The sequence below is a fragment of the Pollicipes pollicipes genome, unplaced genomic scaffold (genome assembly GCF_011947565.3).
Source record: "Pollicipes pollicipes isolate AB1234 unplaced genomic scaffold, Ppol_2.1 Scaffold_4295;HRSCAF=5057_pilon_pilon_pilon, whole genome shotgun sequence".
Classification (NCBI taxonomy): Eukaryota; Metazoa; Arthropoda; class Thecostraca; order Pollicipedomorpha; family Pollicipedidae; genus Pollicipes; species Pollicipes pollicipes.
This window is the reverse complement of record NW_023596461.1, coordinates 11,636,394-11,661,004: the sequence shown is the minus strand read 5'-3', so window position 1 is coordinate 11,661,004 and position 24,611 is coordinate 11,636,394. Positions and strand designations below refer to the sequence as shown.

General features: G+C 52.8%; 1 protein-coding gene across 1 annotated transcript; it reads left to right on the top strand.

Annotated features, from left to right (window-relative positions):
• The first annotated feature begins 88 nt into the window (after positions 1–88).
• On the top strand, positions 89–22,265 carry LOC119096429 (alkaline phosphatase). Its single transcript, XM_037219334.1, has 9 exons — positions 89–279; positions 2,341–2,425; positions 7,992–8,184; positions 10,208–10,371; positions 10,968–11,181; positions 13,837–13,970; positions 18,890–19,088; positions 20,095–20,304; positions 21,526–22,265. Exons 1-9 carry the CDS (start codon positions 197–199, stop codon positions 21,729–21,731), a joined length of 1,488 nt encoding a protein of 495 aa, XP_037075229.1. The 5' UTR covers positions 89–196; the 3' UTR covers positions 21,732–22,265.
• The last annotated feature ends 2,346 nt before the right edge of the window (positions 22,266–24,611 follow it).

The following is a 24,611-nucleotide window of genomic DNA, read 5'->3' as shown; positions in this document are numbered from 1 at the left end:
AAAGTGGGGAAGTCACGTGTCTGAGGCACGTTTACCGTTGCGCTCGTCAGCACTGGTTGGGACTGATTGTTCTGTTGATTAAAACGTTAAATGTGTACAGGTGTGCGGTTTCCGAGGAAGACATGTCTTCCTTGTGTTTGCAGATAGCGTGTTCTGGTACCATGAAGCACAGGACGAGCTGAAGGCGGCCCTCAACATGGAGCCCAACCGTAACACAGCAAAGAACATAATAGTCTTCATCGGAGATGGCATGGGCATCCCGACCATCACAGCTGCTAGGTAAGAGGACCCATGCCATCACCTGGCCTCTCGATGTCTTTCGATTTAATACCTTTTATTTAGCCTAAGTACATTGAAGTGCTCTTGACATTAGTAAAAATATCGTCTCACAGGATGACTTTAATATTCACGGATTGAAAATGATCGCACAGCCAATATGTCGAAAGTTTGCTGCGCAAGTAAAAGCTTTCGCTCCTTTTTACTCATGGTCGTGTTCGGGTCTGGTGACCGGTCGACAATATTTTGACTTCTTTCTTTGGGTGACAGAGGTAGATAACATTTGTTGCTGTTTGGTGGTTACGGATTCAAGCGACTCTTGCCTTGATCCTTTGGTGCCGACATGCAGCCCCCCATGCAATGGCAATATCGTAGCGTAAAGCAAATACTCGGTTAAATTTTAGATATTCGCATTCACATAGATAAGGTAGTAGTATTAGCCTTATTCATCGAAGAAAAACCAGGAGAATTGAGATAAAGTTGGGCTGATATTTCGGCAACATGCCTTTGTCAAAACAATAGCAGAAGTGCATTCAAGCTTGCCTGCCGATGATTCGACTCGATTTTCAGGTTTTTTGTTAAAAGCAAGCCACAGTTTGTTACAGGACACCAACATTAAGGGATTAAACAAAAAGCGATTGCCAGCCATTACGACGATTCAGCGCCTACCTAAGAATCAGAATGCGTGAACATACGTGTACATTCAAACGAACTCAAGCAAATGGGCCTCACGCTTCGCGTTTCATTCGAACATGCAAGCGAGTTGAAGCAAACACGCATCACACCGCGCGTCAATTATGCATGCAAACGATTTCAATTGGACGGGCATGGCACATCAAGCGTCGGGTATCACTTACACGTGAAAACGACTCTAAGCTGGCATTCAACTTTTCCAATCAGGCGCCCTATTATTTCCAATCAGGCACCCTATTCTTGGCGGTGCTGTGTGCTGTCCAATCAGGCGCCACGTGCCGTGTGTCGGACGTGTTGGCACGTGTTTAAGCAGTGATGCCATATCTCGCCATCCAGACATGGATGAGGATGTGAAGCCAATTACACGGCGTGAGCGAATGTGCCGTTGCGTAGCAGTGGGCGGTGCCACCGTCGTTCCGCCGGCAAGTGCACTAATGCTTGGCCGAAAAGGGACTGATGACGCCTCTTCTGAAAGCAGTCTCGACAACACTGACACGCCATGGCCTAAACCGAGCGCATGATGAAAACTGCGCAGGCGTGTTGTTCAGCTCGCTGCGGCCAAAAATTACACAGCGTATGTGTATTTTTTCAGCGATATTGTCATGGTCCAAAAGCGCGTCACTATCCAAAAAAGTTCACATTCTCTGATCAGGACCCATGCGTCTATGTAAGCGAGGAATGACTTGAGCTCTGGGTTTTCCGACAGTCGAGGTCTAATGCGGAGGATTACCAGCTTTCAATGTGGCAGGAGGTGCTAATTACGGGGATATAAAAAACGAACGCTGTAAAGTACGATAAAAAGCTAGACGCTCCAACGGTGTACGGGGTAACGACTGGCCTTCAGCTCCGCCTGGCGCTTAGGGTTCACGCATGGTGGTTCCGTGCCGAGCAATCTCAGAAATCCTAGCAGCGTGTTCCTTTACGAGGCCAGGAACCTGTCTCTTCGAAAAGATGGCATTTGCAATCTCATGTGATAAAAAGGGAGCAGTGTATTATGCGTGAACAGGTCATTGTCTACCCCGCTCTTGTGTATGGCCACGTGTCGAAACTCTTTGGATAGTTACGGCAGGTCACGATCGCCATGACATGTGATGTGTTCACCCGTCGCCCATCTAGGTCGTTCGAGCTTCAGGTCGTGCCTTTTGGACGCTATTTATCACGTCGCCATTGTAGCGACTCTTGTAGTGGCAAAGCACACGACTGAAATTCCTTCATCCTTTGACCGTCATGATTTGAACTTTTCGTACCGTGTTATAACAGGCACGCGATTACCCATGCAGACTTAATGTTTGCTCGGATATGACAAGACGCTCTGTCTGTGGATGGTAGCTACCTTCTGCTAACTTTTCCAATGTCCTGAATTTGTTTCAGAATCTACAAAGGACAGCAGCAAGGCAAGAACGGCGAAGAGGGCAATCTGTTCTTCGAGACGTTCCCACACGTGGCCTTGTCCAAGGTAAATACCAATTTTAATCATGACTCATCAAATCAGAAAAGACTCAGGAACATGGAATCAGGACTCAGGACACAGGAACATGAGGCCAGCCTGTGATGGCCCATCTTTTGAAAACTTTAGCCGAAGTAGTCAGCGGACTGGAGCCGACCCAGTTCGCTTGCTATAAGGGACGCTACAAAAGTTTACATTTTACAGGTGAATAGCTGTCGACATTTTCACGTTTTTAAGACATTCCAAATTTTGCAGCAAACTGAAAAAGGATGAATAATGGGATAAATGCATTGTCATACATGTTTCAGTTAAGTCTGGATGGAACTGTGTAATAACAGAACGTGTTCATTTTATGTACGTTATTTTCCATTGCAAGAGACTCTGGTGGGATGGGGGGGGGGGGACCACGCCGAGCTGACCGACGATTTGCAATAGTGAAACAATAAATGAACCGACTCTCTTCCTTCAATTTTCATACGAGTCAACTGTTGAATCGACTCACATTGGCCGCAGGTGCGAATCAAGTCAACTCACAAAAGCTCAACCACAAGTCTAGCCAGACGTGCTAGGAGCATGTTTGCTCCCCCCCCCCCCGATCATGTACTCGACGATCATTCGGATAAGTCGCTGCTGCTGACCCAGAGCTACAGCTTGAAAGCAGGCAGACCGACCGGGATAAACACGCTACGCCTACTTTGCGAGCTATAGCCACCGTATCCCAGCCGCGAATGGCAATGCAGGTGTTGACGGTGGCAGGCGCACTTGCCGCGTGTCGCTGCAGCGCCAGATACGTCAATGCTGTAGACCGAGGCACGCGTGCGCTGGCAGCTGAAACGCTGCGGCAACACTCTGCCGCCACGTGCCCTGCTAAAAACAGCGTGGTATTCGCTGAATGATTGTTTCGCCGCCTAATACGTCACCTGCTGACTGGCTAGGTCCCCTGTTATCATCATCACCCCAGGGCACTCACTCCACCTGCTGACTGGCTAGGCCCTCTGCTATCACCACTGTCTCTAGGGCACTCACTCCACCTGCTGACTGGCTAGGCCCTCTGCTGTCACCACTGTCCCCAGGGCACTCACTCCACCTGCTGACTGGCTAGGTCCTCTGCTATCACCACGGTCTCCAGGGCACCTGTTTCACCTGCTGACTGGCTAGGTCTGCTGTTATCATCACTATCTCCAGGGCACCCGCTCCACCTGCTGACTGGCTAGGTCTGCTGTTATCATCACTATCTCCAGGGCACCCGCCCCACCTGCTGACTGGCTAGGTCTGCTGTTATCATCACTATCTCCAGGGCACCCGCTCCACCTGCTGACTGGCTAGCTTCGCTACTATCATCACCGCCCCCAGGGCACCCGCTCCACCCGCTGACTGGCTAGGTCTGCTACTATTATCACCGCTTCCTTCCAGGCCACCCGCCGGTGAACGCAGCCGCACCTGAGTCCCCCCCCCCCCCCCCTATCGTCAGGGCTTACCCGTCCTTATCACATTAAGACATCGGCGGCGGGTCCAGGTGGACACACTTGACCATTTGCCATGCATGAGGAAAAATTATGCTGGGAAGGGTGATGCGCTGACGGCATGGAGGAATGTCAAATGGCTGACTCACTCGTGGTTGTCTTCGTCACCCGGTTCATCGCTACAGCCAGCTGAGGGGCGACGAGATTTACAAAGACGGGAAACTCCCGCGGTCGCCCCTCAACGAGGGGGACATAAGTTCTCCCGTTCCCAGTAGACCGACAGCAGAGGGGGTTTGGTTCCTCCTGTCCGCAACAGATAGGTAACACGGGGGGGGGGGGGGTATTGGCCCTCTTGTCCCCAGAAGACAGGAGCAGCTGGGGTGGGGAAATCGGCTCCACCTACATCACGCCTTTGAACCACAGAGTTTCATATCTCCATGTGCCCCACCGTCACACGGGAGCCAGTGCGTGATCCCAGAGACGGACGGCATCCGTCTCATGGTACAATGCGCACCGGACGCGCGTGTCACAGCCAAGCGAGTTGCCGCCAGCCGTCTCCTTCACCGCGGCCGAGGCGGGGGTGTCGTCACCCGGCGGCCGGTGACCCCTGGTGACCTCGCCGGTGGCTGGCGCGCGTGCGCGGCCGCCGCCGCTCTGGCCGGTTCACTGGCCGCACGCGGGCCCGCCGCGCCGGCCACCTCCGTCCCGTGCCGTCCCGTGCCGTCCCGGCCGGCTGGGGCAGCCGCCGGGTCGCCGTCGGAGCCTCTGCTCCGCGCGGCCGAGGCCGACACGCACAAGGCGCGTCGTCCGCGGTGTCCGGCGGAGAGCCGGCGCTCGCTGAGGGCAGATGCAGAGCGCGGCGGCCGGCTCGTGACACCGGAGCAGCGATCAAACGGCGCAGGTTGATCTGCGCGGAAAGATCACCGGCAACGTCTACACTCAGCGGGAGCTCGGAGGGCAGAAACGCGAGTAGGTTGGTCACCATGCTGCGTTCCAGCTAGAACATTATGAAGTCGGTCGATGCGTTGCATCGGAGATTGGTAAAAGCAGGCCTTTCCGGCTGCGTGTCGGAATCATCTTAGTAGAAGGTGCCATGAAGGCCAAGATGTCTTCACCAAAGCCGCGATGGAGTTCGAAATCAGCGGAAAACGTGATCCATCCATCAGTGACGAACCAAAATTAGGAGAAATTGTCCAACAGAGTCCACAAATTTATCCGTAAAAGACGTTATTTTCCATTAAAAAATCTTGAAGCTTTTGGTGACTCTTTTGAAGTCATTTGAGACATCTCATTTCTACTTGCAACCCATGGCCGATTGGGGCGCTTTGGCTCAGCATAATCGTAAGCATCCCAGTTACCACAAGGCTCTGACCGATGGCGTCGGCGAAAGGATTGACACACGGGCGTCATGTTGATTGCCTTGCCCGCGAGCAGACTGCAACGAGCACCGCTTATGGAAACCGACCGTGATTCATTCTCCGTGAAATCACGTCTACCCCAGGCCAGCACCTATTTATGCTGTTCGCAGAATGCGAGGATAATGGTTCCTGATCTCCGTCAACGGAGGCGACTTCGGAGCCATAAACCGCCATGACACGATAGCACCGAACTAGGAGTGGTCAGAGCAGGCGACCGGCTAAACCAGTTGGTCCCATCTTTCCTATTCCAGAGTGCCGGCACAGGCCGTGTCGCAGCATTCCGTGACGAAAATGTCGGCGAAATTGTTCGCCGAACTGCAATTGTTCGGTGGAGTTGGCGGAGTTGGCGGTCTTCGTGACAAACCACGGTCAACAAAGACTGACCTCTCATGATGCAGACGGACATCCGTGTCGACATTTGGTCAAATTGATCCTTGAAAGCTCTCCAATTTCTGACATTATGTGGTAGAGATTCAGAGCATCCGTTCAAGCTGTTCAGGATGTTTTTCAAGCAGTCACTTCTTTTTCACTACACTGTAGTTCTTACACCATAAGTCAGTAAACTGCAAACTCCTATAATTTGGGGTAACCTAGGGTGAGAGTAACCAGTCATCTGCCGTCAGTGGCGGTGAGAGCGATGACCTGTCGTCAGCCGGTGTTGAGTGTGGGAATTACGTGTCTGCCACTCCTGAGAGAGGGGACAACACTCGTCTTGTGTTACCGTGAGAGTGACCTCCTATTGTCTGTCGTTACCAGAGGTAAGAGTGACCTGTCGTATACCGTGACTGGAAATGCGAGCAGCAGATTGGCTGTGTTCGCAGCGATCCGGACGATATAGAATCTGTGCCGTCGGCGTCATTCATGACCTTCATATCCCATAGGTTCTGTGCCTTTTGGTGCTCGGCGCGACCCGGACACCAAACGTGCTACATGACTTTACGTAGAATCTTTGCTGGACGTACAGAATCTTTCGTCTGCTTGCTCGAAGTGAGACAAGATGGCGCGACAGGGTAAACTACAAATAAGTCAATTTGCGCGACTAGGACCTACCATCGATGGTGAAAAGGTATGCTTTGCGTTGAAAACAGAATAATTTACAGCTCGCACTGTTAGGAGCACGTGCGGTTCGTGCAAACATAACTCCTAGCGTCTCGCAGGCACAGTTATCGTCACGAAATCTGCGAAGATGTAAACAAAAAACGAGCTGCACGGTGAACACGTCCGGCAAAAATTTTACGTGACGTCACAATGGACTTTTCTCGGTGCGCTGCGACTGCCCCCGCCTGTCGGCACTGGGAGCGGGAGTCACCGGCCTTGTCTGCTGTTACCGGCGGTGGGAGAGGCCGCGGTTGCCGGCAGCTACCGGGAAGGAACGTGACTTGGCGCCCGCTGTTGCTGAGAGTAAGAGTGTTGCCCCATCATCTGCCGCTACCAGAAGTGAGGCCGACCTGTGGTGTGCCGTTACGGGGAATGAGAGTGACAAGTCTTCCGTCGATGTGGGGAAGGCGGCGGCCTGCCGGCTCCTGTCGCTACCGCGGCTGAGGGCGTACTGATGTCGCTGTTATAGTGAGTGAGGGCTTCCTGTAGTCTATCGTTCCCGGGGAGGGACGCAACCCACGGTATCGTGGGGCAGATACGGTGAGCGGCTCGCACGATGGAGGTACGGTACGGTGGGGGTAGCGCCCGCTCCTTGATCTGCCCTCGTCGCTGAAAACCCTAACGATCTTCTCTGTGGGGCTCGACGCTGCTCGACATGCTTCTCCTGCTGCCGTATGATTGGCTGGTTAAGTTGCTATGACGTAATTTTCCTTCTGCCGTATGATTGGCTTGTTAAGGTGTGATGACGTAATTCTGCGTAAGCCGTATTATCGCAGGGAGACAAAAGCCCCGGCTCATGCATTCCCTTTAGCTGAGTGATCATCGATTTACCTTTCCGCACTAGTATACGTCTATGTGAATTTGGCTGACGTGTAATTGCCCGATGTTCATGTTCGAGACAATGGACAGACGTCGTAAAACGAAAGATTCATTATGAAACAGACCATGGCTGCTCATAAAGCAGGCTATGCATATTTTCTTCCTGCAGTTACCTGCTAAGTGCACTGTTAATGACAGAGCCACATGAAATGCGATGTAACATGCGCCAAGCGCATGTTAGGGAAAGTTATAATGCATGTTATACCGTATGTTGCACATGTATGTTGAGGCAGGCAAGTGCATGTTAGGGAATAAGTGGCATATCAGGTTTTCTCGCTAGAAATAGCCAGCTTGTCAGAAAGGTACTTGACGAAGTTGTGTCGGAATTACTTCAAACGTTGTTAATGACATCCTCGGGCTAATGGTTTCTCTCGTCTCCATGTGACTGTGCCACCGTACTATGGGTTTCATAATGTCGAGGTCTTTTCCACGGCTCACCTGGTTTGTCTCCACGAAAGCATGTCACATCAATCCTGCTAGCATGATTGCTCATTGCAGGCATGCCCGGCTACCCTCCGCCGTCGGCGCGAAGCCGTCGATAACATGCGGATCAAACATCCTCAACGCATCTGTTCTAACCATCGAGTTTATCTCCCACAGATGAAATCCACTAAATACCACGGAGCGAACTGGCAGTCGTGTTGATCGCTGTAGGCGTCGGCAGGCGCATGGTGACCGACTGGCGTGAGTCTGACCCGCGGCCGGCCTGCGCCGCAGACGTACAACCCGGACCGCCAGGTGCCCGACTCGGCCGGCACGGCCACCGCCTACTGGTGCGGCTACAAGGGCAACTACGAGACGATCGGCGTGGACGCGCGCGTGTCGGCCGGCCAGTGCCAGGCGGCGCTGGAGCCGCGCCACAGCCGGCCCTGCCTCATGGAGTGGGCGCAGGCGGCTGGCAAGCACACAGGTCAGAGGTGCCCCGCTGTCGGCGGCGGCGCGCGCCGGCGCCAGGCGGCGCGGCTCGGCTCGGCTCGGCCGGAACGGGCCCGGCTCGTGTTCGGGGCGCGCTCGACGCCGGGGATTCGATGCTCGGTGGAGTAAGGTTTGCGTCGCAGATGAACCAGTTTCCCTGGTCACGAGGTGGCTGTGACGTCAGCCGTGTTTTGGTGCGACGCATTCAGTTCTCAGGGGCTCCAGTCGTTGCGCATCGCTGAAGGGCCTTGGCTAAGATTAAGAAATTGCTAGGTTTTAGAGGAAGCTGTATAAATCTTAGAAATTGTCAAAAAAAATCACAGGAAACTTGTATCTACGACAGTAAATAATGTAATGACACATTTGACGTCAGTCCATAGGCACCTCCACGTAGATGAAATATTTTGATCGGCTAGATAATCACGTCACCTCTGTGACAACTGGAGAAAAGATAAGCTGTAGCTTAGAGTAGCTTAGACGCACAGGCGCGAACTATTGCATCACGAAATGGTCATGGGGCTCTAACCCCCCCCCCCCCCCCGCCCCCCACCCTCCCCACGAACGAACAGTTGGGAACGTTAGCACAAAGCCATGGTGGCGAATGAAAAGAAAATGACAAAAATGGCTCCTAGTCCTCTAATTGGTGGATAACCTCCAGCACTCCTGTTTAGGAGCAGGCACTAGGGGCGTGCATGTACCGGCAAGCGTGTAATGGCGGTTTTCAAATTGCGAGCGATGAAAAGAGGAGTCTTGTTTTACATCACGATCACGTCACAAGGTCGCGAAGCAAGGGCAAGTAGCGGCAGCAGACGGCAGCGGACCGTGTAGCGGCCTGTTTACAGGAACTGCTTTACATCGACGTGTATCGATGTTAGGACACGGACTGCGCTGATTAACAGTTCAGCGGGGACCGAGTTTCCGAACTGGCTTGAAATATGCATGTATTAATGGAGTCATGCTCCGGCTTTGATAGTTAATTATTCCTTAAAGCTCGTGTTGGGATTTTGCTTCCGTGGTCCAACTAGAGTCAGACTTCATGCAGATGCCATTTGCCTTTGGCGTGCAAAACGACTCATTTGAATTCCGGACTCTGCCATACCGGCTCGTCTGCAGCCGCCGTGGCAGCGTAACGCATGAGCACTCAGATTGCCCGGTACGTTCCCGCCGCACCGGCACGGCAACTTCATGCATATTTAGAAACACGAACGCGGGCATGTAGGCTGTTGCCTGTCACCAGCGCGCTGTGCAAATCACTAGTGATGAACGGCCTGCGCGGCCGGCTGAAGTCCGTGTCTGACCGTACGTGGGGCGCGTGGTGTCACGGCGGGCTGACTCGCGCGTCACGCGGCGGTCGGCGCGACCTCCACGGCGCGTCCGGAGCCGCCCGCCGCTCCAGCGTGGCGCCGCGTGACCCTGACGGCAGCGCCAGGGTCAGCCCAGGGTCCCCGAGCTTTGTCTGTGTGGCGGCGTGCCGCCGGCCGGCGTGATGTGAGCACTTTCTGAACAGGAGTCGGCTCGATCGGAGGCTCGTGACCGGCAGTCATGGGACGCAGTCAGTGACTGGGACATGAGTCGCGCTTTGAGCTGCGCGCTTTTGTCGCCGTAAACGCGAGGCCCGCTGAAATGATGCGAACATCTGCACTGACGGGCTCGGGCCGTCGCCGCCGGTCGCTCGCTCTGACAGAGCATGACGAATGCGTGTCTGGAGCGCGCTACGTATGTACCGCGAACACGGCAGACTCAGCGGGCGGACCAACTGCCGTTGAGACCATCACAATGAGACCGTGCATGCCAACTGGTTGTGTGTGATGAATTCGTATCGATACAAGGCACGTCCCGGCCTGTCTACCTGGTATTCGCAATACGTGCTGTGTTTGTGAAGTGTGCAATGCAAGACACATCGCGCTCAAAGGAATATGTAACACATGCTTTTCTGGGAGCTACACAGACGTTTCGGGCGGAGTGCGTGGGCCGGCGGTCCGAAGGCGGCGCCCTCTGACCCGGCTGGCCGTCCGCAGGCATCGTGACCACCACTCGCATCACGCACGCCACGCCAGCCGCGCTGTACGCCAAGTCTGGACACCGCAACTGGGAGTGTGACGGCAAGCTGGGCGAAGCCGGCCGCGGCTGCACCGACATCGCCAGGCAGCTGGTGGAGAACGCGCCTGGCAAGCACGCCAAGGTGGGCCGGCGCCGGCGGCGGCGTGGCGCCGCACGCCGCCCCGGGGACTGCAGCGGAACAGGTCACGCTTCTCTGTCGTGGGCGTGGATTAGAGAAGGCACACCAAGCGTAGCGCCATGTAAATTGCCTGTCATTAGGCTGCAGACGTGATGCCAATGTATTTTCATCGTTGGTAGTCCACGATGGAACGTGTTTGTGGATCTTGCACCTGTTGTTTAGCTTACAAGTCTGCTTATTTCCAAACACGTTAACATTTTTTACTTTATTCCCCGGCACATTGCCAAAAACGTGGCATACACATATTTCTTCGGACGCAGCCGCTGCTCTGCATATATTTCCATCGCATCCTGATCGGTTTATGCTCGATGTTTTGCAGATTGTTAAAATTTACATATTGCGCAGTGAGTGTGCGGTCCGCCTGACGGCCGGGTGCGTGTAACGTCCGGTGTTTGCAGTCGATGTGCTGCGAGTGCCTAGCCAACCTGACTTGACCTGACCTGACTTGACTTGACCTGACCTTGCCTGGCCTGGCCTGACCTGACCTGACCTGACCTGACCTGACCTGAACTGCTGAGTTACCCAGCCGTCGTCGGCAGGTGCTGTTCGGCGGCGGGCGCCAGATGATGATGGCCAACCTGAACAACACGCGGTTCGCGCCTGAGTATCCGGGCGGCTGCGCGCGCCAGGACGACCGCGACCTCACGCAGACCTGGCTCATGGAGAAGCGCAAGCAGGGCCTCAACCCGCAGTTTGTCGCCACCACGGCCGAGCTGCGCGCGCTCGACCTCAACGAGACCGATCACATCATGGGTGAGCGGAGTGAAGGCGCCAGGCTGCGTTTCGGGTACCCGGTGTCCCGTGTTCGGCACCCCGGGCACTTAGCGTGGTATGCGCACATGCGGGGGCAGGATACTAAGTCAATGTTAAGGTGTTTTATTGTATTGCATTATTGGATATTGCATAACATGCAAGCCATATGCCCAGTTGTATTTTTTGTTATACTAGTGCATGCGTAGCTCCAACTTGGGTCGTAATAAGCCATTCGAACAAACAATTTTATACTTCCGTTCCTGGGTTGCTGGTGTCATCCGAGGGTATAGCTTTCTGTGTGTGATTTCTGGGTCCAGTTTACCTTTCTTGGCCCTTAGTCTTGCTTTTATCTCAAACACAGGCAACAGCTCTGCTGTGCAGTTTGAATGAGCATCCTTGCAAAATGTAAAGCACAAACTAATGCTACACGACGTACTGTCCATGGAGCAGTTTCGCTTTCCTCGACGTAGAGTTCTAGTGACCCAAAGTTAGTGGCATACACTGATGTAACGCACAGACATCTTACCGCTACATTAACATCTCTGGGTGTCAAACTCATACCGTGGATACAACGTACGGTTAATGTAAAATTTGTCAGAATACTTCCACCTGGTAATATATGTGGCGCCATAGGTGATGTTGGGCTCACCAAGCAAGGCATGTTTGCGGTCTTAAGATCTTGGAACTTTTTTACAAGAACAGCAAGCCTGTCCCGTAGAAGCTCGCTGGCGGCTAACTTTACTTTGAGTGATGGGTTCAATACGGCAGATATGACATGTGTGTGGCAATTATCTTCTGATAATCTGAGCAGACATTTTGTAGCCAGATGAAACACGTGTGATTCCTTTTAAGGTTAAGCTTTAACTTCTAAAACTATGTCCTCCGAATATCGGTGTAAATCGCACCGCTCGGGAGCCATGTGAAGTTGTTGCATTGGTACCAGCCGTCCCATGGCGGACGTACACCGCGCCAGAATCAGCGCACTGGTACCACGTACACCGCGCCAGAATCAGCGCACTGGTACCAGCCGCGTCCTACAGAGCAGGTATCATGTCAGAATCACTTATGAAGTCACGCCATGGTAATGACCACGCTGTCGCTGATTGCCCACATTGGAAGAGTCGACGTCCGTGTATCAGGGTTGTGTTACGGTACTGCCGTCCGTCACGTGTTGGGGATGGGAAGCCGCCATTACGTCGGCTTTGGCAGCATGTAGTTCATGTAGTGCATGTAGTGCATGTAGTCCTACGCCCAGCATGAAGCCATTAGTCCCAATGCGCTGCGCGGCGGTTTTCCCGGGCCACGTCCTGAATGCTCATGTTATCATTTTGATCAGTTGGGCACAGCATGACGACAGCAGCTGTCGAGCGGGAGCGCGCTAAACCCAAACATGCAACTTATGTGGCTCCACACCATGACTCGTATATAGAGCCCTGGCTCTACACCATGACTCGTATGTATAGCACTGGCTCCACTCCATGACTCGTATGTATAGCACCGGTTTCACCCCATGACTCGTACATATAGCACCACTGGTTTCACCCCATGACTCGTACATATAGCACAGGCTCCACACCATGACTCGTATGTATAGCACTGGCTCCACCCCATGACTCGTACATATAGCACCGGCTCCACACCATGACTCGTACATATAGCACAGGCTCCACACCATGCCTCGTGTATAGGACACTGCCCGCACACCATGACTCGTACATATAGCACCGGCTCCACACCATGACTCGTGCATATAGCACCGGCTCCACACCATGACTCGTACATATAGCACCGGCTCCACACCATGACTCGTACATATAGCACCGGCTCCACACCATGACTCGTACATATAGCACCGGCTCCACACCATGACTCGTACATATAGCACCGGCTCCACACCATGACTCGTACATATAGCACCGGCTCCACACCATGACTCGTGCATATAGCACCGGCTCCACACCATGACTCGTACATATAGCACCGGCTCCACACCATGACTCGTACATATAGCACCGGCTCCACACCATGACTCGAACATATAGCACCGGCTCCACACCATGACTCGTACATATAGCACCGGCTCCACACCATGACTCGTACATATAGCACCGGCTCCACACCATGACTCGTACATATAGCACCGGCTCCACACCATGACTCGTACATATAGCACCGGCTCCACACCATGACTCGTGCATATAGCACCGGCTCCACACCATGACTCGTACATATAGCACAGGCTCCACACCATGACTCGTACATATAGCACAGGCTCCACACCATGACTCGTACATATAGCACAGGCTCCACACCATGCCTCGTGTATAGAACACTGCCCGCACACCATGACTCGTACATGTAGCACTGGCTCCACACCATGACTCGTACATATAGCACCGGCTCCACACCATGACCCGTATGTATAGCACAGGCTCCACACTATGACTCGTGTATAGAACACTGCCTGCACACCATGACTCGTACATAACGCACAGGCTCCACACCATGACCCGTGGCAGTGCCGCGATGGCGCTGTCTTTCCACACATTGGCACGCCAGACCCTGACGTGTTGTTTGGACGTGTGCACGTGTTGACGCGTTGATGATTGATGGCGCCCTGTCACTTGATGCCGCCTGACGTCAGCGGTGCCGCAGGTCTGTTCGGCAACAGCCACACTCCGTACGAGGACCTGCGGGACAAGGGACCGTCCGGAACACCCAGCCTCACCGAGATGGTCGAGACGGCCATCAAAATGCTTAGCAAAAGCGAGAACGGGTTCTTCCTGGCCGTACGTATGCCACTAATCGAATGCTGTATGCTTGGACATTCGTAGAGTTTAGACGTATTGTGAGTTTGTGGGGGCCACTACTCAAGAGGAGCTTTGACTGATCAGTTTTAGGAAACTGACATCAAGTAGACTCAGCACTCGTCTTTCAGTTGAGGACGCAAAGAGCTGCGTAGTCTATCACAGATTCGACTGGTTTGCTTGGTCTTGTTATGGCTATTCACCAGATAGTGATTTTGCGAAGCTTACTTCGCAGAATTTCTTCACACGACTAAATGGTCTGCGATTGTTCATGATCGCGAGACTACATGCTATGTGATTCTATATAATCGCAGAACCAAATGATATGTGATACTTTATGGTCGCAGGACTATATGATATGTGATGCTGTATGGTCGCGGGACCATATGGTAGCGATACTTTCAAATCTGGTAGCACATATAGTGGTGCTCAAATGATGGCGACACTTTCGGCCTTGCCGCTAGGGCGAGGCCAGTTCTACGACATTGGTGCTACAACAAAAGCTCTACCGACAGGAGTGCTACGACAATACTTCTTCTGTCAATACTTATGTACGACAGTAGTGTGTTATACGACACAAATTACAGTGCAAAAACCTATGCTCGCCATTATTTTTAGTGCAAACACTTCTACGTGTCATTATTGCTACAGGCCAAAGGTTATGCTTAAAAAATGTATACCCGTCATTACTTCTATTTCAAAAACGTTTAAAGGCACTGCTTATACACAACTTTACTGCTGCTGCAAAAACTGATACGGGGCATTAGTGCTACATGACAAACTAATGTTTCCAAAACTTATATAACCCGTTCTGATGCGCGGCATTACTTCCACTGCAAAGATTCTGCAAAGTCACGTGCGCATGTCATGGTAAAGAATACGGTGCTTGCTGTAATATATGACTACTTGATAACTGATGTAAGAATAAGTAATGCAAATAGCTGTTCGCCAGAGCAGAATGGGCAAAATATGCTGCGAAACACACATTTGCGGTTGTGAGGTTGTTGGGTCTTCGGTTCACCGGGCCCGCAATAATCTACGCACTTCGGCGTCACTGATTGTAGTGCCACAAGTATGGTTTGAAACGTCTCTCTTTCGTTTCACCGGTCATTGAACACACAGCAGGATAGGCATCCAGACCAACGCCTTCGCAAACACCGCCGATATCTGCCCGTGCCATGATGGAAGGCAGGCGATGCCATGTGGCCTTAGCTGTTACGAGCGTCGTAAAGCAGTGATGGAACACAGCTTCCCTATTGCGACATCAAGCAGCATCCACGCGGCCCAAACAGCACCCACGCGGCCCAAACAGCACCCACGCGGCAGCAGAAGGGCTCATGGTGCTGACGGTACACAAACGCGATTACGGTTGCAGCACGGCTACGAGGGCGTGATGGCCAAGTGGTGAGCGTGCCCGGACTCTCATGTGGGAGGGGGGGGGGGGGGGCTCATGTCGAATCCCGGTTGCACCTTGGCCCCTGAGCATTAACACGCGCACGGGTGGTCGGTTGAATACCCTTCGCTCGGGTGAGGGCAATCTGACCTACTGAGGTCTCGACAAATAAGATAATTAGAAACACCAAACTCACAGTGTGGGTTGTTCTGCACGTGAGCTCACTTGTGTCAAAATTTAGATGCCTGGTTCATGATCTTGGGGTCAAATAAGGTCAAACAAAGTCAAACTCCAGATTGCCATCTCAAGTGCCCCCAAACTTCCTCATGATACCGTCTTGAAGCTAGATACCTGTGCTAAGCAAGGGGTCAATAGTGTTTAATTTAGGTTAGTGACCTTGTTTAACCTTTATAAGGCCAATGAGACCAAATTCCTACGGGATTGCTCCTATTTTGTCATTCGAATAAGCGGCAGAAATTACTCTAGACGGCATGTTCATAAAACAAAACGGTTACCTGTGTCGTTTAGGTCAGTGACCTCTTCTGACCTTTAAAAAATCTATGGAACATGCCTGCTGTGGTCCCTGTCATAAAAAATGTGAAATGAGCACCAGAAGCTGCATCATAAATCGAGCTCTTCAGTTAAAAGGCAGGTCAGTTTTAACCTTGGCCTGACCCTCATGCCTGGCGCGAAATTGGTGGAGCTGGCTGCAATTCTGAATTGAATTGGTTTATTACCTTAAAAACTGTCCCAGATATGTGTGGCTTCGTCTTACACTTGGTTGTTGCATTGGATTGAACGATTCCCTGGAAATGCCCTTCGCTGACAACCATGGCCTGTTTTTGATCTGCCATAGGTCAGCGACTTTACAAGGTGCATCACATTTTTACATCAAGCGATTCGGTGGTCAATGATCTGCAGCTATGCAAAGTTTGGCGCGGCCACGCCACGCCGTTCGAAATTCATTCCGGAAAACCTTCGGGGGGAAATTTGACCCCTCCTCAGCGCGTATTAATGCGGCCAATTCATTCGCCGGTGCTCCACAAAAGGGACGTTACAACGCGTGTCTCGGTTCCTTTGGTAGCAATCACGATTACGATGGAGGCCAAAGTATGCTGTGGAGGAATGTGCTTGAGACACCTTTACTACACACATAGGCACGGGAACTGGTGCGTTATTGGTGGTATTTTGTGCTCAAACTTCACGCCGATGTTTCGAAGAATCTGGCATTGGGCCTGGGGTGGTAAATGGAAAGAAACGAGTCAACGTATCTCTAAGCCCCACGATGTGGACAGACTCCTGCGCTACTGTCTATACCCAGTGATTGCAGCATTGGTCTGTCCAAACTACTCATCCCGGAGAAAAAATTGCGCCATGTCTTTTCTACCTTGCCAGATTTGCCGGCGTCCGTTAGTAGCCCTCAGCAGAAGAGGCTCTGAGATCAGAGAAACTTCATACTTGAACGCGGCGCCACAAGCTAAGCAGTGAACGCGACAAACATTCGAAATAATGCAGAGGGCAGAATGCAGGGTATCCCAAGCCGATTTTGTCCACGAAACGTGACCGGTAGCTCTCGAGTGCTACTTCCCGGGAGTATTTTGGGTTCGCGTCACCGCCGGCCCACTGGCGCCGGCTCTGAGTACTCTCCCGCGCGGGTCCTGTCACTCGTCCTGAGCCCCCAGTAGGCCGCCGCAGCACATAGTGACACGTCCTTGGCAGTGCGGGCGACATTTGTGTCCTAGTCCGTCCCGGTGGCTCATTTGGTTTGAGCGCCTGCCACGGAGTGGCGCTCGAGTCGCTTCGGGTGCTCGCTATTTACCCAGACAGGGATGGTCTGCGACCGGTGTTAGCGGTCACGCTGAAAGGTCACGTGACTCAGAGGACAGGGTGGCCATGCCGAGCACTGCGGCATGTCTAAGGGAGCCCTCCACTTTTGCATTGGGTTTTGGACTGAAGTACCCACATTAAAGATCATTCCGTGCAGCTTACAGCTCTGCCTTTCTAAAGACCCAAACAGTCAAATTCAAAATAGCGCCTTTCAAATTCTGCCATTCCACTAGCCATGCAGCGTTCAAGGCTGAGAAAAATAGGATTGGCGAGTCGTTCACATCTGGCGTTTATGAGCGCAATTTCCAGATATGATGGCTGTCAGTTGGCTCTCTATCAATGCTGTGCGAGGTCCGATGACGTACCTATTTATGTCTTTATGTCCTTATATCAATGTCCCCGTGTCACCAGAACGGCAACCGGTATTATATATATTCCCCCGTGCTGGAAAGAATGGTCCTTTAGCCCTTGACCGGGAACGACAATGTGTCCGCTCATGTTTCATCAACCCTTGCCCGGAAAGAGTAAAGGGTCTTACTAGTGTTCAAAAGAGTGGATCAAAACGAGGTCAAATGTGAGGAAGCCAACACATAGTTGCCTGAGAACGTCCATCTTTTTTCAGCATCGACTTGTGGAATAAATTATATGAAAAGTGTTGAGTCTGCGTGCTCGCAGTCTCAGTAGCAGGAGCACCTATAGCCGGGACTGAAGTTTCCGTAAAAACGGACGGCTCTGGCTGCTGTAGATAACACCAGGTGGCGGACGCCGTGCGTGCGGAAACGGCTGTCGGGAAATAAAGCCATCAGAAGTTTTTCAAACTCAGTTCGCGTCGTTCAAACATAAGACTAGGACATGTATTTCTTCTGTACAATTTGGGGGTGGTGCTCGAATGGATTAACAGTCACCATACCATGAAAAAAGCGTTCTACCTTTATCCTTCCACACCGCCAGATTCTTCAGTTCGCGGTTCAAAAGTGCTCTTTTCATCGTATTATTAATACGAAAATCACACAGGTCAGATCTGCACCAGGACCGTCTTTTCAACCTACGAATTAGCAAGGCCTATGGAGACTACAATGTCAGGTGTCGGTCGTTTTATTTTTGGGGTTTGCGAGCGCGTGTGTCCAGAACTACGTTAAATAATTTGTCTCACTCCATCAATTCGGACGCGGGAGGATGGACATTCTAGGCAAACATGGTTGGTCATGCCGATACAAATTTGTGATCGCATTCGACCTGGAATCTAGAAGACCAGACAGTCGTGAATTATTGGCTGACAGATGACGGTTCGGATGACGGTTCACAGCTGACGGTGGCCCACTCATGATGTTGGGCAACTGAAGACTGATAGCTGACCGTTAACCGTTGAAGCACCACCAGGTCATCAACTGACACGGTTGACGGGCTGCTGGCGCTTGTCAGGCGTGAATGGATTAGAGCCGACATCTTCCAACGGGCGGCTGACTGGTGACAGCTGATGAGTGACGGCGGGTGGTTGACGGTTGGTGTTTGACAGCTGGCACTGATGTACAGTTGACAATTGATCGCCGGTGTTTGACAGCTGGCGGTTGACCGTTGACAGCTGGCAACCAGCTTCAGACAGCTGACTGCTGATGGCTCCCGGGCGCGCTGTCCGTGTATCGTTTCGTGCCCTCCTGAGACCGCGCGGTGTCGGCGGCAGGTGGAGGGCGGCCGCATCGACCACGCCCACCACGACACCAAGGCGCGCCGCTCGCTCTCCGAGACGCTCGAGTTCGACAACGCCGTCCAGCTGGCGCGGTCGATGACGTCAGAGGAGGACACGCTGATCGTGGTGACGGCCGACCACAGTCACGTGATGAGCATACAAGGCTACCCGGTTCGCGGCAAGAACATCCTCGGTAGGTGGCGCTGGCGGCGAGGCCGCCATACCGATCTTGGCTTGACTTTCAGAGGTGCATCGGCGTCATGGCCACGCTGCACAACACCCCATTTGGCAAACAAATGGTTTCGTATGATATACAGAGCACATTAAGAGCATATGTGCTATATTTCTGTACCAGCCAAGCACATGCCAGATTCATCTAACCTCTAGGATGTTGCCCATTTCAACACTTTGATTGGATGTATTTATGTGACTAGTCAACGTCAAGCAGGGCCGAGTTCTGACCGCACCATCCTATCGTGAAATTCCAAGCCAACGCCATAATTTGGTGATGAAAGTCTAACATGCCGCAATGCTCGGTACGGTCCACACCGCCCCCTGACTTCATTAACTTCGTCCTCGGACTTCGCCCTCGCCCTCCTCTTAGCGGATCCTGGGTATAGGCTGTTAAACAGAAACGATCCATTTGAGTTTTCTGACAACCCGGGGTCCAGAACTGCGGCTGACTTTGGTCACGTTCAGGGGAGCTCCGGCTGGCTCCGTTCAGGTCCTAAAGAACTGCGACCGACTGGTCAGGTTCAGGAGAGCTGCGGCTGACTCTGTTCAGGTTCGGGAGAGCTGCGACTGACTGTGGCCAGGTTCGGGGGGGGGGGGGCTGCGGCTGGCTCTGGTCAGGTTCGGGAGGGCTGCGGCTGACTGTGGTCAGGTTCGGGAGAGCTGCGGCTGACCGTGGTCAGGTTCGGGAGGGCTGCGGCTGACTGTGGTCAGGTTCGGGAGAGCTGCGACTGACTGTGGTCAGGTTCAGGAGGTTCGGGAGAGCTGCGACTGACTGTGGTCAGGTTCGGGAGAGCTGCGACTGACTGTGGTCAGGTTCGGGAGAGCTGCGACCGACTGTGATCGGGTTCGGGAGGCTCGGGAGAGCTGCGGCTGACTGTGGTCAGGTTCGGGAGAGCTGCGGCTGACTGTGGTCAGGTTCGGGAGGGCTGCGGCTGACTCCACTCACCGCAGCCCTCCGACTGCAGGTGCCCCGCAGATAGCCGAAGATGGCCTGCCCTTCACAACGCTGTACTACACCAACGGACCTAATGTCAACCACACATGGAACGGCACGCACGTACTGCGCCAGGACCTGAGCAACGTGGACACCACCGACTGGGAGTTCGTGCAGCCGGCGGGCTTGCGTCGGCAGGAGGAGACGCACGGTGGCGAGGACGTGGCCATCTTCGCTTCCGGTTAGTGCCCCCCCCCCCTCCCCCCCCCACAGGAGACAGACCGGCCTAGTAATACCTGCCCCAGGCACTGTGGCTTTCGGCCAGGAACTGTACCCGTGAGTTGGCGAGTCTCTGGTCGACACCCTGCCCCAGGGCCCGCGGTCTTCGGTCAGTAGCTGTGCCCGTAAGCTAGTTAATACGCTCCCACAGGGCGCCAGGCTTCGTTCAATAACTCAGTCCGGAGAGCGGGAAGCGCCTGTTAAATACGCGTAACACATGAGGATAGCGACGGGGGTCGATCTGCGTTAACCACTGCTTGTCCGGGGAAGCAGAGGTGCGGGGTTCGATTACCCGCGGTGCCCACCCTTCTTGTCAGGGCGAGAGGCAGGCGACGCCACACAGCCTCAGCAGCTGAGTGCGTCGCAAAGCCCCAATGACGACGAAGAAGATCATATTAGCTTAAAGAGGGGCTTTGCCTCTTATCTGGATTATGACGTTCCGTGTCTTCATGATGATCAGGCCGAGACTGCTTTCGGACTGTTTTGAACTCCCCTGAGTCCGGAATGCTGCGGACTCTTCTGTCATAAAATTAGAAAACCTGTCATCAAATGCTTCTGAGCATTATGAAGTTGATGGGAATCATCCTCCCCGTGGGTAGGACAATCTGGCCCTAATGCCTTACCGAAGACCAAGTGGTGGATGCGGATGATCATTTATTAATTTGTCCTCTCAGAAATTTATGAAGCTCCGTGATATGAGTATGCGGGAGACCGGCTTTTGGCCTTTACATATTTCCATGCACCTACTAGCGATGTGAGCAACACGTAGCCCTTGTCGAACGCTCTTTGATGACCTTTGTACCTTGATCTGCACACGCCGCCATTCACTGTCGTCAGGATTTGTGCAACACTGCAAATCACGCGTACCATCCGAAACTTTGTCAGGGCCACCGAAAGTCCCGAGATGTACGGTGTGTTAGTGTCCAGGATGTTTTCGAGATCTCTTGCTGGTCTTGTCGGGTCATCAACCCCTTCAATGAGCCTCTGATGTGACCGGTAGTTCATGCCTTTCCGGTAAAGCACTGAACGTTGCGGATGTGAATATGTGTTTGAAACAAGGGGCATGCCTGCGTGCGTACCATCGCAGTTTGCGCATCGGATCCTGACAAGCTTTCGAGTAGTTGATTCGCCGCATGTTTATGCCTTCCCAGGCTGTATGACTGACGTCGGCTTTGTTTTGCAGGACCTTGGTCGCATTTGTTCCACGGAGTGCACGAGCAGAGCTACATCCCGCACGTTATATCGTACGCCGCCAGCATCGGACCCCGGGCCGACTTTAAGGGAGGGCGCTACGCTCGCTCCTCCGCCAGTTGCCCGTCGCGGCAACAGATGTCACCACTGGCGCTACTGCTGGCGGTCGCCGGTCGAATGGCCCTGAGGACGGTTTAGCCGGGTATTTAGAGGCAACGAAATCTTGGAAGAGGTGCGTGTTTCATTATTAGCTGCAGGTCTTTTCGGCTTCGGCCGGATAATGTGCCAGTGGTGCGTCGCTAGGGCATGTTGCGTCGCTGTGGTGCGGTGCGTCGCTAGGGAATGATGCACTGCTATAGAGTGGTGCTTTGCCAGTGAATGATGCGTTGCTAGCATCGCGCTACGGCCGTGGGCACCGAGTATGATTTATATTATAGCTTATGACCTTGCGCCCTGACCGGGACCCCTGGTCTGCTCGTAGGCGTGCGCGAGAAAGGCGGATGCTGTCCCGTTTTACAGTGTTCGGCGTACAGCGCATTGTATCGTTTTAACTCAGCATGGCCGCTGACATCAGCTGCTGCTGTGTATCTGACGGCTGCCGCAGTCCCGTTGTAGAAAGACCTGGGGATACTACCGGGCAAAGTTGTCTGGCATGCCGTCGTTCCCGCCGGTAGCTTGTGATGTATGCAGGTCGCCAATGTTGTCCCTCCAAATACATGATGTTGAATGAAATGACCGTGGACGGTTTTGGCGCTTTCCTTTCGGTAAAGAATCCGGAAAAATCAAAAGCGTTTCCTAGACAATGACGGAGGGGTCCAGAGTACTGCTCGGGGCAGAGTTCTGGTATCCCTATACCTGTGTATTAGTCAACAGACCTCATAGCATATTGGTTTCAGCGCCCAGATGCAGATACGTCCAATTTTATTCGCATGTCATGTTGATCGCCTCCCTGACAAGGGAGGCCTTCTCACCCGCGCGGTTGGCCCCGGATCGACGCAGGAACAAGTTGAGATGACAAGATCTTGATCGCCGCTGGTGGTCCGACAATGGACTCCAGACCTATAGCGGGAATCGGGTTGGAGGGCCAACCCTTCGGTACTGGGGCTGTAACTGACGCATGGCTCTTCCATTATCTCAACGTGACCTTTCCTCTTAAGTTCTCAGGTTTCCTTTCGTTGCGAGAGGGGCCCCTCCCAAAGCAAGAAACCCTTTCTATTCAAGAAACGCAAGATTCCTGGCATGCGGGATCCCGTTCCCGCTCTTGCTCTGCTAATGTCCTGGCCGACTCAAGGCCCCTTGTTGAACAGAATACCCTGTTAGGCACTGTGAGCCTCTGACCGACACAGGAGACCTGCATTGTTGCAAGAGCAACAATGCGACCAATGTAAATCGCGGGCCCGGTCATGTCCCTGCTTGTTAAATGGGTCCCCCTGATCTCAGATCGCCAAGGGACCGACCGTTTGGTGCTGGTGGATGATTGCCGAAGCCAAGGAACGCTCTGTGTCAGGGGTCCACAATCAGTGCAAGACGCCCTCTACCTGACATTTTAGATCACGGCTCCACGAATGGGGGTCCTTTATGTGACCTGCAGCTAGCCTTTCAAGTTTTGTAAAATTCTTCGGGTCCCTTTTCGGGCCCTTTCGAACACGGCTCCCAGCCGACTTGGGATCACTTGCCGACACGGGTCCTCGTGAATCTTTTTAAGGGCTCACGAATTGAACAATGGACTCCGCTCCCGCGCCATAAGAATGGGAACCGGAAGGCAGCCCACGCTCAGACGGAATGGCTCTTCAGCCCTTGCCCGGAAACGGTAATGCGCCATTTAGTGTCCAACTCAAGGAGACCCTTGCCCGGCAAAAGTAAGAGAACCCATCAGTGTTGAATAGACTGGGCCGAAATGGGCTCAGTAATGAAGAAGGTCATCTCATGTTTGTCTCTAAAACGTTCATTCTTGTGCGGAATCGACTAGCAAAATATGCGAACTTACAAATTCTGTCCCAGCGTTTAACGTCTCCCGGATGTCATTCCGACCAAACTGGAACGGGTCTGCTGGTCGACAGGAAGCCCTTTAATTACATCAAAACGTTTTGAGTCTGCCCGCTCGCAATCTCGGGAGCAAGAGCAGCCATGGCCGGCGTTGCAGAGTCCGTAAAACGGAACGGCGCTGGCCACTGCAAGGAACACCAGGCGGCGGGCGCCGTGCGCAAGAGGACGGCCGTCGTAAAATAATGCTTGCGAAAGCCTTCCGAATTAGAGCCGTACCTACGTCTCAAAAATTAGCCTTGGGAGTTATTTCTTTCATTATAGTTTTGCGGTTGTTCCTTGGACAGATTAACAATTGCAGCAGCACAGAAACAGATATTCTGTCCCTACTCTTCCCATTCCAGATCCAAATCCGCCCGTTGGAAACCGCTCAGCCACGGGCCGACACCGAGCAGGTGATGGAGACTGCAACGCCGGGTGTCGAGGCTTGTGTTGCTAAGATTTGCGAGCGTGCATGTTCAAAACTGCGTTAACATTGTTTTCTCAATAATAGATTCTGGCTGAACGTTGAACATATACAGACAAACATGGGCCTACCATGTGAATATCAATTTTGACCTATTTCTACCTACAATCTACGTTCACGGGTTGTCAATATCTCTACGGAACCCCGATCAAAATGCTAGCAAAGCTTCTGAGCTATATCGGCTTGGAAAAGTTTCGATGAACCATGCTAGATGGAGAGCGCCAGTGATGCATTCCATGCAGTCGTTTAGCGCCCTTTTTTGTGCATTGACTTTAACATTCGAACATGATTGATCTCGTGATAGATAATAACTGCTGTTCCAGATAAAAAAAGTAAAAATGAAAATGAACATCCATGGACACGGGTTGCATTCGTTTCGGTACGCCCCCCCCCCCCTGCGACCAGTGTCCAGATTGCCTTCACCCGCTCCCCCAACGGTGAGTTTGGCCCCCCAAACTTCTGGACCTCGGGACAAGAGAGACATTAAAGATAAAGTTCAAAGTTATGTCAAATTTAAATAAGATTTTTACTAATTGTTCCGCAACTAAAAATACAATGAAAATGAAAAC